General features: G+C 33.0%; 1 protein-coding gene across 1 annotated transcript; it reads left to right on the top strand.

Annotated features, from left to right (window-relative positions):
* Window positions 1-1,848: 1,848 nt before the first annotated feature.
* On the top strand, window positions 1,849-14,535 carry LOC124369938 (synaptosomal-associated protein 29). Its single transcript, XM_046828139.1, is given in 6 exon segments — window positions 1,849-2,392; window positions 5,832-5,933; window positions 9,194-9,339; window positions 9,341-9,357; window positions 13,677-13,796; window positions 13,896-14,535. Coding segments are annotated over 6 exon segments (789 nt in total). The 5' UTR covers window positions 1,849-2,119; the 3' UTR covers window positions 14,027-14,535.
* Window positions 14,536-16,371: the final 1,836 nt, after the last annotated feature.

Here is a 16,371-nt window from a genome sequence, read left to right as displayed (position 1 = left end):
TTTTGTAGTTTTTCTGTTAACTATTTAAATCTGTGTGCCAAATTTGGTTTCTTTAGCTTTAACTAGTTTTAGAGATAATAATGTTTTTGTACAAAATACAAATACAAAGTAGCGGCAAGACATTTCTTGACCTATGTTAATATGTCATTTTTGTTTTAAATATTGAGTTCTATCCGCCATAGAAGTTTGTGACACCCTTTTGTGAACACCCTGGTTACATAACATTATAATTAAGGATTTTTATATAAAGACCAAATTTTTCAATAAATACAGTGTCTTTATGAATATTTATTAGGTAACTATTTATAAAAACTTTGTTACTACAACAAAATAGTAAATTTTATCATAATTGTCAATACATTTTCTTCACGTTTATCCAATTTTATAATTAGAATGTGTTATAGTATAGATTCGTTGATAAACTGTTCTAATTTGAAATTTTGTAAGAGGATATAATTAAATGAATAGACTTGTTATTCACTTTGAAAATATTTTACGTACATTTTTAACAGATGTTACTTGTATATTCCTTTTAAAAGGGCTTACATCCATGGTTATAGATTTTTAACTTTGTTTTTAACAGAATTTTTATTTAACGGGATTTTAAATTTTGTTTGTTCGATACAAAATTATTACTTAAGGTAAATTTTACATTTGGTTTTTTTGAATGATGTTGATTTAACAACATACATTTGAAATATAGAAGTTCACAAGAGAAGAATATAAGATTTACTCCTAATTCATTTATGGTATTTTGGGCAGTAAGTTTGCGAAGGTTTTGTTCCTTTCTTAATAAGATTGTCTGTTCATTTATGGAGATTGGACAGAAATTAGTGATTTATGTATTTTGCACATAACACCTCCATAAACATCACCCTTTCTAATCTAGCAATGTTGTAGTTACTGTCATTTAACCTATCCAACTTGCTTAACCAGGTTGCCTGGATTAGAGCAATACGTATTTTATTTGTAAATAAAGTAATGGCATTCGTTCTTATCACTTACCTTTATATCCCACGCGTTTCATTGGAAAAGCTTTTATTAAAATTGCTTGCTATTTTACGCGAGTGAATTATGTTTATTTGTTTTTTTTATAAGTTTTTGATTATGTTAATTTATCCATTATATCACATCAATTCTCTATTTTATATAACACCATTTAGCCTTTTCAAGAATAACTAGACGATTTTTCTTGTGGTATCTTTTGTATTTAATCCTTAATTAATTCCCTTAGTAAAATATTTAGATTTCCCCGATTAAGTTGAGGAGCTTATGTTTTAGGCTTCTTTTTGGGACTTTACTAATATTCACTTAAAATTATCGGACATATATACAGGAGGTTTTTGTTTTGATTATTGAATTTACAGTAGAAAGAGTATGGAATTACTAGCTCTTGAAATTAATGAATGGCAACTGCTAAAAAACTGGGGTAACATGCTCTTAATATCTGAGGCACAATTTTCGATATGTAAGCTGTAACTGAAAATTTGGTATACTCTTTTTTCCTTGTCAGGAAAGAATTGTTTTCCTTTAAAATCTTCAGCTGTGTATGTAAACAAACGTTAGAAACAGCTATATAATCTTAAACCACCCATACGTTTTTATAAATATAGCTATTTCTTTACTGATAAAGTAGTGGTTACAACCTTATATAACTTGGCCAATCAACATAACAAAATTAATACAGCACAAGTAATGAGGAGTGAGAGATGAAGGGCACTGAACAAGTAATGTAAACACAGAGATCACCTTCGACTCGTAGATGAACAGTCAAAGCTTGTCATAAAGAAAAAGTAAAAAAAGATTGAAAGTTTGTCGAGTCGTCATAGTGGCAGGCCTTGACTAACAGAATCAGTAAAAAAATGTTAAAGTTGTCGTTGTGTAGGGTCAAATTCTGTGTTGAGTGTATTGTACAGTACTGTGTAATTCTGATTAGTGGTTGTCATAGTTGTGACTAAATAGTTGCTTAACATATCGTAATTTAATGTGCGTTTGAAAGCAATTGTTTGATTAACTTTTCGAACTGTCTGATTGTGCCGTGTAATATTGACTTTAGACAAATATTTCACGATTTCAGCTGCTGGATTACTGAGAATTTTGGTACAAAGAACATCTGAACATGTCAGGATCTCAGTATCTAAGCAATACAAAGTCTTCACTATTTTCAGTAGAGGATGACGTAGATGATGAGGAATTTTTAAGACACCCTCCTTCTGGAAGATCAGGTTATATGATTAATAATGGACAGAGTTCATATAGTAATAACCTACAGGATCTTCATCAACAACGCTTGGAAACCCAAAGAGAAATTCAGTCAAGAATAGTACAGACATCACAAAGATCATTAAGTCTTCTCAGAAATTCGGAAGAAATTGGTGTGTCTACAGCGGAGGTAAGATCCTTTATAGGGATAATCCATTTCTGTACTAAATGCAGGCTGATCAAGAAATCTGCCACTAACTAACAATTGTCGTAGTTGCGATGGATTTCTGATAATTTGGGTTAGGGTGACAAGACATTCAGTATAACTAGGCTAACTCAGTCTTCCAGGAGACATTTAGGATATATGTTTATGAGGAATCCTAAGGCTGCAGTATAATAAGCGGCCACCAACACAGTCCGATAATGAAAATATTGAATGATTCGAATCATCGATTTTCATGACCATCTAAAGGACTGAAAGCAAGGTGTCCGACCAGATGTCGTAATAGATATCTCAAAGAACAATATGGTTTTGCTACTTTTCAATCTTAGACATTAATGTATAAATATTAATATAATTGCAACTAAACAATAACATTTACGTCAATTATGAAATACATGATTTTAATTTGGAATTTATTTACAAATACGTTTTTACTTCGAATAAAATTTTGAATGAAGTTTTAAGCTTTAAAATGTTAATATGAAGATACTATATTTTTATATGTAAAAGAAATTAATTTGGTTTTAAAATAGTATGAAATAACTATAGTAAAAGTACTCTTGAGTTGGTGTTTTTAATACATTTATTAATAAACTTGGCTCCGCACGCATTTTTCAAGTCAAAGGGCATAGTCTTCTTAGTTAAAGCATTCATGATGTAATATGATGATGCCCTATGATGTTTTCAAACAGAATAAGGCACAGATCTAATAACTTTAATTCAGTCTGATTAAGAGATTCAAAAGTTAATATAACGTTTATTGGTTCTTATTTCAGGACTTGCACGTGTAAGATTGTGTATTGCTAGTTCGAACAAATGACAATTCTGATCCCACTGTTGGGTTTTCCTGCCCTGATGTAACTATTAAGAAAATGTAGGTATACATATAAAGGTCTCCGAAAACTACTTAGGTCAAAAAACCGTCAACCTCCGGCCGTTTACATTCACTTTCAAGCTCTGGTATTTACAGTGACATAGTTCAGTCGACCTTGCTGCTCCCAAGATGAAGAAAATATATTCAAACAGAAGCCTACTCTGGTCAAAAAGCATCACTTCCAGCCCTAGTGATCTATTTCCGGTCTTGGATATCTCCAGTGCCATAAGTTGAGTTTGCCTCAACAAAATATACTTGTTCATACATACACAGTTCTAAGAAGCCCATTTATGCCTAAAAACAATTAAGATTGGTTTTATAACGGCCTTAAAATCTGCTATCCAAAGCTAAACAGTAACATACCAAATACTGCATACTTAATCTTTGTTAAAATATATAGTTACCGTACCTAAAATTTCCAAATTTATCATCTGAAAAAAAGGTTGGATTAATAATAATGCTTACTTTTAACATTATTCTATACCTTGGAGACTATAAATTGACACACATTTTTAAAATTGGAATTAAGTTAATTAAACATTTGATAGTTTTAAAACAGTACCGTAGTAAATGTTATTAAAACAATATTTTTCCAATAGTTTATTTTTTGGATGAGGCTTTTTGAAACCTTGTGGAGTCACCTGATGATGAAACCTTTGGTTTCTAAATCCTCGTCCAAAAAAACTATATTGGTAAAGTATTGTTATAATAATACTACTATTTTACAATTTTTTTTTTCCACCCTAAGAGTCTTCAATATGACAGTTTTGTTGTAATACAACGTTGACATAGAACATTTGTTTACACTAAGCTAAGCAGGCTTTTTCAATTTCATAATTTTAGGGACCAAGATGGGATTTTTTCACTAGTTTAGAGATCAGTGGGCGTAGCCTGGAGGGATTTTCGAAATAATATTTGGGCTATATTCATACAAGAGACGCTAAAAATATCTATGATAAGTTTAATGAGAATCGGTTGAATAGTTTGCTTAGAAAAAAAAAACAAACAAACAAAGCCAGTTTCAAATTTTTAATATTATTAGGATTTGTAAAGTTTGTGTATATTATATTATAAGTAAAAAATAAAAATTTATAAAGAGGTAATTGAGTTTTATCTTAGACCTAAGATTAAGACTGCTTGAAATTGGTTGATGTTGATTTATTAGATATAAATTAGGTTCACCTACAGGATTCATCTCATGTCGCTCTTTATTCATATTTTAATGTGTAAATAAAAAGAAATAAAGATTATGATTCCTAAAATGAGCAAAATGAGGTCCAGGGTTTATTTCTTAATGATAAATTGTTATTAAGTTTAAGGAAATGTATTGAATCGCATGTGCAGGTAATGGTATCTCATGTTACGGCATCTTTACAAACATGCTCATAATCAAGACAGGTACACGGCCGCAAGGGCCTGGACGCAGGGTTGTGCCTCAGAAGGATTCATAATTGCGGCGAGCAGTTATGGCAACTGTGCACGTGGGTGTGATAACATCGCTCCACCATTTACTAGTTCTTAACTGTACGCGCTGCACTAGTTCTACGATAATCCGCTTGGCACTGCTCGCCGGTCACTGATAGCATGTGTTTCTAGCGTTAGCTACTAGGTGGCACATACATTGAGGGATTTAAAACACACTATAATATGAGCGGATCCTTAATCAAGGGCGCAGGTATGAAGTATCCATATAAACTAATAATTAATTCAGTCATTCATACCTGAATTTTAAAATCAAGTGAAGATCCCTATAAATTTTTTTTTATTTCATAATTGACTGTATTTAAAACTGTAGTACACTTCTAGCAAGTCTGTGAAAACTTTACAATTCAAATGTTTGTTTTGATATTTATAGAGACACGAGTAAAATTATTAGATTCAAGTTGGGTTTATTAAATCAGCATTGACTGTATTTTCTGTTTTTAATGTGTAAAATATGTCTTATTTAGGTTAATTTTAAAACTGTTACATTTAGGTTAGTAAGTCAAACTATGAATATATAAAAAATGTAGGGTAAGATTAAACCTTGAAGTAGACTACGCCATGCAATCTAATATCACCATTTTATTTAACCTGATATGTTTTCCCACTATTATCATTCTTTGTTTACGTAAGACCAACAAAGAAGTCTATTGTAAACTAGGTCTAGATTAGTTGCCATGAGTCCTATTTCTTACACCAATTTTAAATGTATGTTTAATCAAAATTTTCTGGTTCACATAGTCAGATTGCTATGAAGAGGTTACAGATAACTCATGAGTAAACTGCCTCACCAGCGTACCAGTGATGTCTTTCTTTAAACAGCCTTTAAAACATGTTTAGAAAGTGAACATATTACTTTTCGAAAATTGCTTCTTAATTCACCTCATACATTTTAAAATAAATTGTATACATATAAAATGCCCTGTATAATCTAGGTTTATAATAGGATTACAATTTGGCAATTACTAAAAGATTGCATGCAAAATGTTGTGTAACAAGTACATGTTAATATAGATCAAATGAAATTAAATGTAGAAATTTATTTTGCAGGAACTTCTTCGACAGAGAGAACAACTCGAAAGAACTGAAAAACGCTTAGATGAAATCAACACAACCTTGCGATTCAGTCAAAAACATATCCAAGGCATCAAGGTTAGTGAAAAGATATTTTAATTTTTAAAAACTATTTAAAAGTATACTGGTATCTTGTATTTTATATAAAAAAAATGAAAACAAGTGCGTAATAATATCCAATTATGTTGAAAATGCAAAATAATTTTGTATGATATCTTTTTAAATTGTGTTTTATTTACTTTAGTTTCACTATCCAGAGATTTCAGTAGAAATTACCATTTTGATTTAAGTCCCATGGAAACAATGCTGGATCTCAAACCATATTTCTCCTTTAGTTGTAGAGTTTTACATAGTTGTGTAATTTTAAAAGTACAATATGTTCAAATCATTTATGTACACAAAATACTAATGTATTGCAGATGACAATTAAAGTACAAAATCAATCATAAAAATGTTATAAAACATAGCATTGTATAACTAATCTAAACTGATTATCTGCTGAAAGAGTTCATTACAGATAAACTATTATTGTCTTCTCAAATCTATAGCTGGTAAAATATGGTGTCCCACAAGGTCAATTTTGGGACTTTAGCTCTTTATAACATATCTGAAGTATATAAATAATAAATCATTTGTTGATCTAAAAGACCTATACTCAACTTTATTTACTTGCTGTCTTTATTCAAATCTGAAAATAACATCAATCATATTAGATCAAACTCGAAATTTGAACGAGAAAAAGTCTCAGAGGGCCAGATCTGGGGAATACGGTGGCTGCGGCATTATTAGTGTGTTGGTTTTGGCAAAAAAATTACGCACAAGTAACAATGTGTGAGCAGGGACGTTATCGTGGTGCAAAAGCCAATTTATGTTCTTCCATAAATCCGGGTGTTTCTGATGGATTGCTTCGTGCAAATTGCCCATAACATCCAGATAGTATAATTTATTGACAGTTCCACCCTGTGGCAAAAACTCATGATGCACCATGCCCCTGCAACAATCGAAATAAACTGTAAGCAAAACTTTCACATTCAACCGAACTAGGCGAGCTTTTTTTTCAGTCGTGGCTTGTGTGGCAGCTTCTATTGAGAAGATTGAGCTTTGGTTTCTACGTCACAACCATAAATCCATAATTCGTCTCCAGTTAAGACCCTCTGGACCAAATTTGGATTTGTAAGACAGAGTCCAACAGCTCATTAGCAATGGTAATGCGCTGCTGTTTTTGGTTGAAATTGAGCAATTTTGGTAAGATTTTCAAGGCGACCTCAATGCCCAAATTATTGGTGAAAATCTAATGGCATGAGCCAGTCAATATGTTCAGGTCCTCGGCAACTTCTCTAACAGTGATTCGACAATTGGCCAATACTATTTTCTTTACATTATCAATGTTTTCGTCAGTTCTTTACGTGCTCAGGCGATCGGCACGCTGTTCGGTGTTCACATCTTCTCAATCCTCTGAAAACGTTTTGTACCACAGATGTAAAGTTCCTTCGGTCCAAGGTAGCTTCTCCATAAGCCACAGTCAACATTCAGAATGTGTCCGTGCACTTAATTTTGTTTTTAAGACAAAATTTGATACAGATTCTTTGATCCATTTTTTTGAACAGATGCAAATTGAAGACAAACCATGACATGTTCAAGCAAATCAACTGTCAGCAATTAACTGAACATTCAAAATAGCCAAACTTGTTGGCATAAGTCAGAGACATGTGTACCAATGTAACACCACCAAAAATTTAAAAACGAATATACGTAACCTGCAGAAATTTAAAAGTTGCAATATTTTTTGAACAGACCTCATACATTTTTGTGGAATTAGCAATTATCTATAATTACCTTAAATCACAGTTTCTTTAAACACACAAAAACTAACTGTATAACATTTAGAATTGCTAATAATATGAAAATCCATTAAAAATGTTTCATTCATAGTTAATTAAGGAGAATAAATCATGTTTTATTGGTCTCATACTTTATGAAAATTTAAGTTGCCATGGATACATAGATTAGATTTAAAAAAGAAATAACTACTTAATCTATATGGTTCAGGAGATGTCCTATTATTTTGAGTAGAAAACATTAAGGTATATTTACTATTGTTGTATTTATGTTCACATCAGTTTTGACCTAGGCTTTTTTGGACCATAAAACAATATATTTAGATTACATTTTAAAACATAAAACAGGGTTTCATGGACTTAAAAAATGTATGTACATCTAAAAATGTTCTTAGTTTGTGGTAAGTGTATTATTACTAACGACATTTCAATTTCAAAAGATAAAACATTAAATTCTAAATCTCTCTAATCTCATAGGTACAATAGATACATCTCGTAGATATGGAGGTGAAATTATCTGTTTTTCATAGGTTACAATTTTATAAAAACAAACCAATACATTATAAAATACTTTTAATGTTTATTTTGTTATATTAATATTTATGTAGTATTAAATAAGAAACTAAAATTTAAAAACTAATCAATAAACCTATTTATTCGTAGGATGAATTTTCTATAGCTCTGTTTACAGTACTAGTAAAAACTGTGCATATGAATTGTTATAGAATATTTATACTTGTAGATTTAGTACTTTGACCATGGATTAACACTATATAAATATACTCATGTTCAAGACGAATATATCACTTTTTATTGGGATGTGATACTGTGTACATAGATTCATTGATATTATGTTGGGCTGCTTCTACTTGCAACACAATATCTGGTGTTAGGGTTGATTCTGTACTCACAACACTGTGAATGTTCAGTTAAATGTTACTTCTATACTATCAGTGCTGAATATCTGGTGTAAGTTACTTGCATACTGGGAATTAGGAAATTTTTATGATTTCTTGTGAATTTCTAATGTTGTTTTGAGATGAATGTCATTTACCCTAAAGAAAAGTTAATCTCCGGAGTGGGATATGTTTCCACTTGGTTCTTTTAACTATTTTTCTATTTGAGAAATTTCTGCAAATTGCTAATGAAAATTGATTTATAAATAATTAAAATCAACAACAAAGTATGCAGTAGTTTTACTATCTACATTTTAAAACTACAATAACGTCTGTACAAAACTTGGTATATCTTATCAGGCATTTTAAAATAACTTGAATTTATTATTAAAACCCAATGAGGCTGTCATTAATAATTTAAGAAAATCCCTAACATGGCTAATAGTGTTTACAAATTGTCAATCCAAATGTTGATAAGTTATATTTTTGTATCCAACATCTCAACAGTCAACCATTATAAATTTACATTGAGGCTCAATTTTAAAAATGAGGTTAGTAAATAATTCAGTTTTTGGGCAGTTTTTAAGCAGTTGTCATTTTTCAGAGTGCTTTTGGAAGTTTCAAAAACTATTTAAGTGGAAAAACTGGAGAGGCACAGAGTGCCAGGCCAAAAAGTGAGTCCTCATCGACCTTATCCAGTCCAATGCTGTTAGATGCCGTCGAAAAAAACCAAACCTTTTGCAGGATCATCATCTCAAGATCATCCTGGTAAGTTGTTTTTTATTAACTCTTTTATTTGGTGTGTAATTTAGGCCCCTAGAGAGCATAACATTTTGTTCTAAATTGTATTCTATTTAGTGTAGCGGAGCTCTGAAACCCGGTCATTCGGAAAGGTTCAGACGATAGTGTAAATTCCAAATTCACAACACGCTGACATTACACAAACAGTCAAAATTCCAAAATCATAGCACGCTGACATTACACAAACAGTCAAAATTCCAAATTCACAACACGCTGACATTACACAAACAGTCAAAATTCCAAATTCACAACATGCTGACATTACACAAACAGTCAAACTGCTAACACGAGCGGCCGGCAGGAGTATGCAGTCTAGCTGCTCAGGTGTTTCACTATATTTATGTCCATTTGTACACATAACCTCACTTTGTTTCGCTCGCATCAGTGTTGTTTTGACTGTCTGTGCTGTTGTTTATTTGCTGTGTGATGTCTAGCAATGTCGGTGAAACATATACATGATGTGCTCAGTTTTTCTAATAAACTTAAAACTATAGAAAAATATTAAAAAAAAGGTACAAGTGAATCAAGCTTAGCTGCTGTCATTGACACGTCTGTGAGGCTTTGCAAAACCCAAACTTAAATCTTAAGCAAACAAACATGCTTGGCTGTTTCATTTAGGTTAATTTTTTAATCACATATAAGTCTTTAAATAAAAATGCATTTATTTTTCAAGTGTTTCTCAGTACTCAACTGTTTTTCGGAATAACTTGTGTCAAATGGTATATACCTAATAATAACATACGTAACAACACACAAACTATAACAGGTATTATAAAAACAGTTACAACGCTGGACTTAAAAACATTTTGAGGCAAGTTAAATACAGAAATAAAAATTATGTAAGTATAATATGTACAAGTTCTAAAACCTACAAACTATTGTTTTTTAACTCGCTACTTAATATGACATTCCCTTAGTAACATCTTAGTTGCTACTGTCGTATAACTTTTTAATTTTCTTTTCGAAGATGCTAGCAGCATAAGTCTGAATAATGTTAGGAGGGAGGTCATTATACATGGTTGGGCGCCATTGTACAAAGTAGCTGAAGCTTCTCCCAACAGAAGACGTACTTGGGGAAAGTGAAGTTTGCAGTTTTGGCGGGTGCTCCTTTGAGTGATCTCTTACCGATGCGACAGTTTGTGTCCAAGATACTGAGGCTCTCCAAGATGTAGGACTTTTTGAGTCATGCAGTTTGTCAGGACCCTGCATACGTCTTTCATTGGAGCCAAACCGACTCTTCTCTCTAAAGAGGGATACATGTTCCTGCCAATTCAGGCAAAAAATTAACCTAACAGTAGAATTTTGCACTTTATGAATTCTACAAGCAATTAAAAATTTTGCTAAACACCAACTATTTGTAAAATTTCATTACAATCCAAAAGGTACTTGTTTCAACGAAATCAGTCGATACATAAGGAAGCACAACCACTTTAAAAGTACGCTTGCACAAGCTGGGAGCAGCAGACATTTTGTTTTTTGATAGACGTCAGCTGTTTTACATAGGTTATGCAAATTTTACAAGATACTACCGATTTTAAAATTTTTGTAGCAATTCCAATGGTACTTTTTTAAAACAAAATCTGTTAATGCATAAGTGAGCACGGCTACTTTAAAGATACACTTGCACAAGCTGGGAGCGCCAAACATGTCACAGTTGAGAGGTATCAGTTTGTTGCTTGAATAATATAATTTTCAAAATGCATTCCTCCTGCATACACTTAGTTCAGCGCGTCTGCCACTTGTCAAAATCCCTCTGGAAGTCGGTTTCCGGAATACTGTTGAGAACCTTTGTTGTCACCTCTTGAACCGCCTCTATGGAGTTGAACAGATGTCCTTTGAGCTTCCTTTTCATTCACGGAAACAAGAAAAAGTCTGGTGGAGCTAGGTCTGGGGGGAGTGAGGTAACGTTGCCAAGCCAAAGTTCGCCAGTGGCTGTTGCACAACAATTGCACTGTGGCACAATTTGCTGCACTGTGGACTCCTGCTTGTGCCATTTTGAACTTTTACGTTTTGTTTTCGGGTCGCACTGGAAAACCCATGATTCATCGCCGGTAATAATGTTGTGTAGAAGGTCTTCATCTTCCTTAATCTTCTTTAGTTTTTTATAAAATAATAAAATATGATACAATTTAAAACTAACATGATATCGTGCTAATCAATCACAAAAATGTCAGCCATTTTTAGACTGATCTTGTTATATTATTTCTATTTTTAACTAAACAGCTGATTCCACTATGTGCAATTTGTTTGTCTTGTTATTACGTACAACTTTGTCCTTTTAATCTTTGCTGTATCTCTTAGTTTCCAATATCCCTTCAGAGTACATAAAAATTGGATCACACTTTATATTCTAGGATGATGGTCTGTGTCACCCTGTATATGGTAAGAACATGTAAAACCATTCGGACTTTCAAAATACCATTACAATCAGGGAAGTTATCTACATGGTATTTACAAGCACATTGTAAGAATGCTTGGTAAATCATAATTAGAGTTGTACAGCATATCAGTGAAGAATTTTTCTGGTGTCACAATGTTTAAAATAACACTTATCAGAAAGGAAAGAGGACTGGTGTTCTGTTAGTTGCGTTGACTCAGGGGACTGATGGTCTGTCTCGGTGTCAGTTGTGCTGATAACCATGTATCAGGGGACCTGTAATCTATCCCATTGCCGACAGTCGGAAATAATTTACTGTGCATAAACTTCCAACTTTATAATCTTATTACATAGAACACATGCAAATTTGAAATAATGATAAGGCATGTTTAAAAAGTATCCGAGCTTGATTTTTGGCAAGCATATGAGTTACTTGACGACAACCACAACTCATTTCCCTTCAGAGTCAAACCACTACATTTGATTACCTTTTCCAGAAACATTCCGTGAACTAATTTTTGGGAATGACCAAATAACCGAGACAACTCGCTTTGGATTTTGTCTGATTTGTTCTATATGCCTAAATCTTATCTTTTTCAGGGGAATTTACAATTTTGGGAATAGTCAGAAACCTCATGAAGCTGTCAGGAATATGTAAAGAGCTGTATAAATAGATTTGATATTGTGTTCCGCTAAAAAGTGCTGTATAAGATTTGGTTAATGAGCTGGTAGGTTGTGATACAGGATCCAATCACAGTTCTACAGTTTAGCCTGTTTCGATCAATCACACTTTGAGAAACAAGTTGTAAAGTCCGTCCTCCAGATCACCATTACCCTCCGTCGCATTCAGTTTGACTTTTTCAACTGCTTAAAACCTGGTTGTTTCCTTTGAGCAGGAATTTAAATTTTGGGAACAGCCAGAAGTCGCAAGGTGCTATATCAGGAGTGTACGGAGGATGTGGCACTTGACTGGTGTAGTGCTTGGCAAAAAACTGTTGAATCGTGTAAGAGGAATTAGTTGTGCATTATCTTGGTAGAGTCTCCACTGGCCCACAATTCAGGATGTTTTCACTGCACCGCACCCCTAAGATGTTTCAAAACTTTACGCTAGTACTCCTTGGTGATAATGTGGCCTTCTGGATGTATTCAAAGTGCACTATGTCTATTTAATCTAAAAACACTGTCATCATGATTTTCATTTTGCTCTGAACTTGCCGAACTTTTTTCAGTAAGTTCCAGGTTTTACCCAGGCTGATGAGTGGGCTTTTATTTTGGGATCATAGCTTAAACCCATGTCTCATCGCCGGTGATCACTTTATTGAGGGTCAATGGTCATGGTGTTGTACAAGTCTTGTGCGACTTCAAAACACTGCTCTTTTTGACCTTTGGTGAGCAATTTTGGGACAAAATTTGGAACCACTTCAACCCCAAATCCTCTGACAGAATTTCAAGTATAATGTTTTATTTTGGAATGTCCAAATCTTCCTCCAACTCACACACTGTTTAGTGATTGTCTGCTTTGATATGACTGTTTAATATTTTTGGGAATTGATTAAGGCTGATTGAGTGTGAATCACTTTTAACCGAATCACGGCTTGAGAATCACGCACAATGAACACTGACTGGCATTTGGCTTATTGAAGGTATGAATGAGAGCTATTCTTGGTCCAAGCAGGAGCGTACAGAGATAGCCTTCTGAATCTTGTACAGTAGATTGTAGATAAGGAGTAATCACTAAATATTAAATACTTTTCAGACAGCCCTCATATAATGCAAGGTTTTTTCCGTATTCAGCTTTTCAGTTTATGTTAACCGTGCGTATTGACTTTATTTTTAAAATGTATAGGATTAAATTGATTTATTTATTTATGATGTGTTGTTACCACATTTATATTATTATGATTGACAGGGTTGCGTGTGAGAGGACTCGTGGAGGAACCGAGTTCCAGTTATGCCGACAAGAATGATCCCGAAAAGCAAATCAACGAGAACCTCAATGAAATGGTTCACTCCATCACTAGACTGAAAGGTATGAGTCATTATCGAGTATTAATTCAAGATAGAAGAACATTTAATTTACATTATTACTTGTATTTATTGCAGTTACTATATTTGCTGTTGCTTTCAGGTTTGGCCTATGGACTCGGAGAGGAAATTGACTCACAAAATGATCTTGTAGAGAACATAATTAGCAAGACAGAGCGGGCGGATATCACTCTTCAGCGCCAGAACAAAGATATGACTCGGTTATTGAAATGATAATGAATCCTGTTGACCAGTTAATTTTGTAAACCAATTACTTCAAATGTTAATTTAAATGCAAGCTATTCTTGATTTCTTGGTATAATATTTTATAAGATTATTTGTATCCTACATTATAAATTATAGTAGAAATAATCTGTGATAATACCATCATAACATCAATAAGCATCATATTTGTATCATAGTCATATTTGGTTTCTTTTTTTAAATTTGTAGAAAAACATTATTGGTGCCTTTGGTTCAATTTAATTCATATATATGTTCTTATTACATTATTCTTCAAATTGTTAATATGTAAAAAATGCAATGTTGATCATCAGTTGTATGTATGCATGTTTTGCTTTTATGGATGGTTTGATGTACTTGATTGAATGACTTTTGTTATGTTACCAGTTTGTTTATTAAATAAATTTATATTAAATCTATTTTGTTCAATACATAAATTTATATTAAGCCTTTTTTGTTTATTACATAAATTTATATTAAACTGTTGTACTCTTGTGTAATGTTGAAAATTCTTTGTTTCCTATTGTTCTATTTTTTTATCGTTGACTTCTCAATAATTTGGACAGAACGTCCACTTAGCGTAGGTTAATGCAGTGGTGGCTCGTAAGTATGAACCTCGGAGGGGTTTTTGAAATTGCAACCGTTAGGGGTTTAAAAAAGTATTGGGGTAGTTTTTTTCTAATTAGTGATTAAAATAGATTTTTAAGGCATTTAGGCATGAAGTTCACATTATGATGGTACAGTAGTAGTTATTTCACTAAATGACTTCTGTCAGTGAACATTATCATGTGTTGGCTCACTGATAGTTGATATATTGATAATGATAAAACTTCCAAGCTTACCACATATGTTTAGTATCCTTACTCTAGTACATAACTGTTGTTTTTATATTCAATTTAAAGAAACTATTTGGAACAAATATTTTGCATAGTAAATAAGATTAAAATTCAACAGTAAGTTGTTTGCCAAAATGGTTTTAAAAATTTTTGTTTGTTTATTTCATTATTATAGTACATTTAGCCACACAAGAGTTATAACTCTAAAGCTGGCGAGTTATTGAAACATTACCTAAGATCTCTGCCAGGCAGGGTACGTGTTGTGTATACCAAATCGCTCACCTAGTCTGTTCTCTGCTTATTGATAGGAACACTGCAATGCGAATGCACATGATTTGGCTGACTCATTCTTGTTGGTCATGAGCTTTCCTATTGGAAGCCTTAGGGCGACTTTGACTGCCCTCGGGAAAACTGCGATGGAAGCACTTTTAAATGTTTTGCTATTGCGATTTTATTGATTTACGTTGATTGTTTTATAAATGTTTTTGTTATTATTTGTAGCTTTTATTTTTCTTCATTTTACTTGGGGGGGAGGGTTCTGTCACAGACAAGCATACAAGCAGCAATGCACAAATTTGCATTGTTTATATTCAAATTTGAATTGTGAAAGCACACAATCTATGAAGGAAACAGGATTTTTCCGGACATTTGCCATCGTTCAGTGAAACAAGAAAACTGTAACACTACGTTTCGAGATCTGCAATCTGATCTCTTCTTCAGGTAAAGAACTAACCTAATACATAATTACAAACTAGGTTAAAATAAACAAATCTTACTAAAGCGTTGTGGCACGCCTAAGTCAGGAATCACAACCTACTGTTGTATGTCAACTTCACTAACACTAAAGACATGCACTTAATACAAAACACTAATCATTAACTAAACTACGGAATACAGGTCACAATACGTCTTCACTCGTCTACTAACCACCTACGACTGACCATAAGGACTAGCCAATGGTAATCGTGACGGCTGGCTAAAACAAGATGGCGGAAATACAAGGGAAGGGGAACAGGAATGGGCCCTTTCGTTATTATTGGTTCATGCGAGATGAACTTCTTAAAACCATATTGTGACTCCGCATTGGTTTATTACAAATATCCGATCCGTTTGATACTTTTGGTTTTCTCTTTAGTTCATTTTTTAGAATTGGCAACCAAAGCGGCCTAATCTCGACTGATGGTTGACTGATCAGTTGGTTTGCCAATTTAATGTATGTTGCCTCAATTAATTTCCTTTTGAAGAAATGTGGTTCCCGATGTATTATGTGGGCTTCATCCCAATTCATATGATGGTCTTCGGACCAACAATGGTGTGCAATTTTTGACTTTTCTGTGAAACCCTTTCTCGTGTTTTCTTTGTGTTCTTTTATCCTTTATCCTTTATCCTTTTTAAAAGGGTTTCACAGAAAAGTCAAAAATTGCACACCATTGTTGGTCCGAAGACCATCATATGAATTGGGATGAAGCCCACATAATACATCGGGAACCACATTTCTTC

The sequence above is a fragment of the Homalodisca vitripennis genome, chromosome X (genome assembly GCF_021130785.1).
Source record: "Homalodisca vitripennis isolate AUS2020 chromosome X, UT_GWSS_2.1, whole genome shotgun sequence".
In the NCBI taxonomy this organism is placed as follows: Eukaryota; Metazoa; Arthropoda; class Insecta; order Hemiptera; family Cicadellidae; genus Homalodisca; species Homalodisca vitripennis.
The sequence above is the reverse complement of the archived record's forward strand: the minus strand, read 5'-3'. Positions and strand labels throughout refer to the sequence as shown.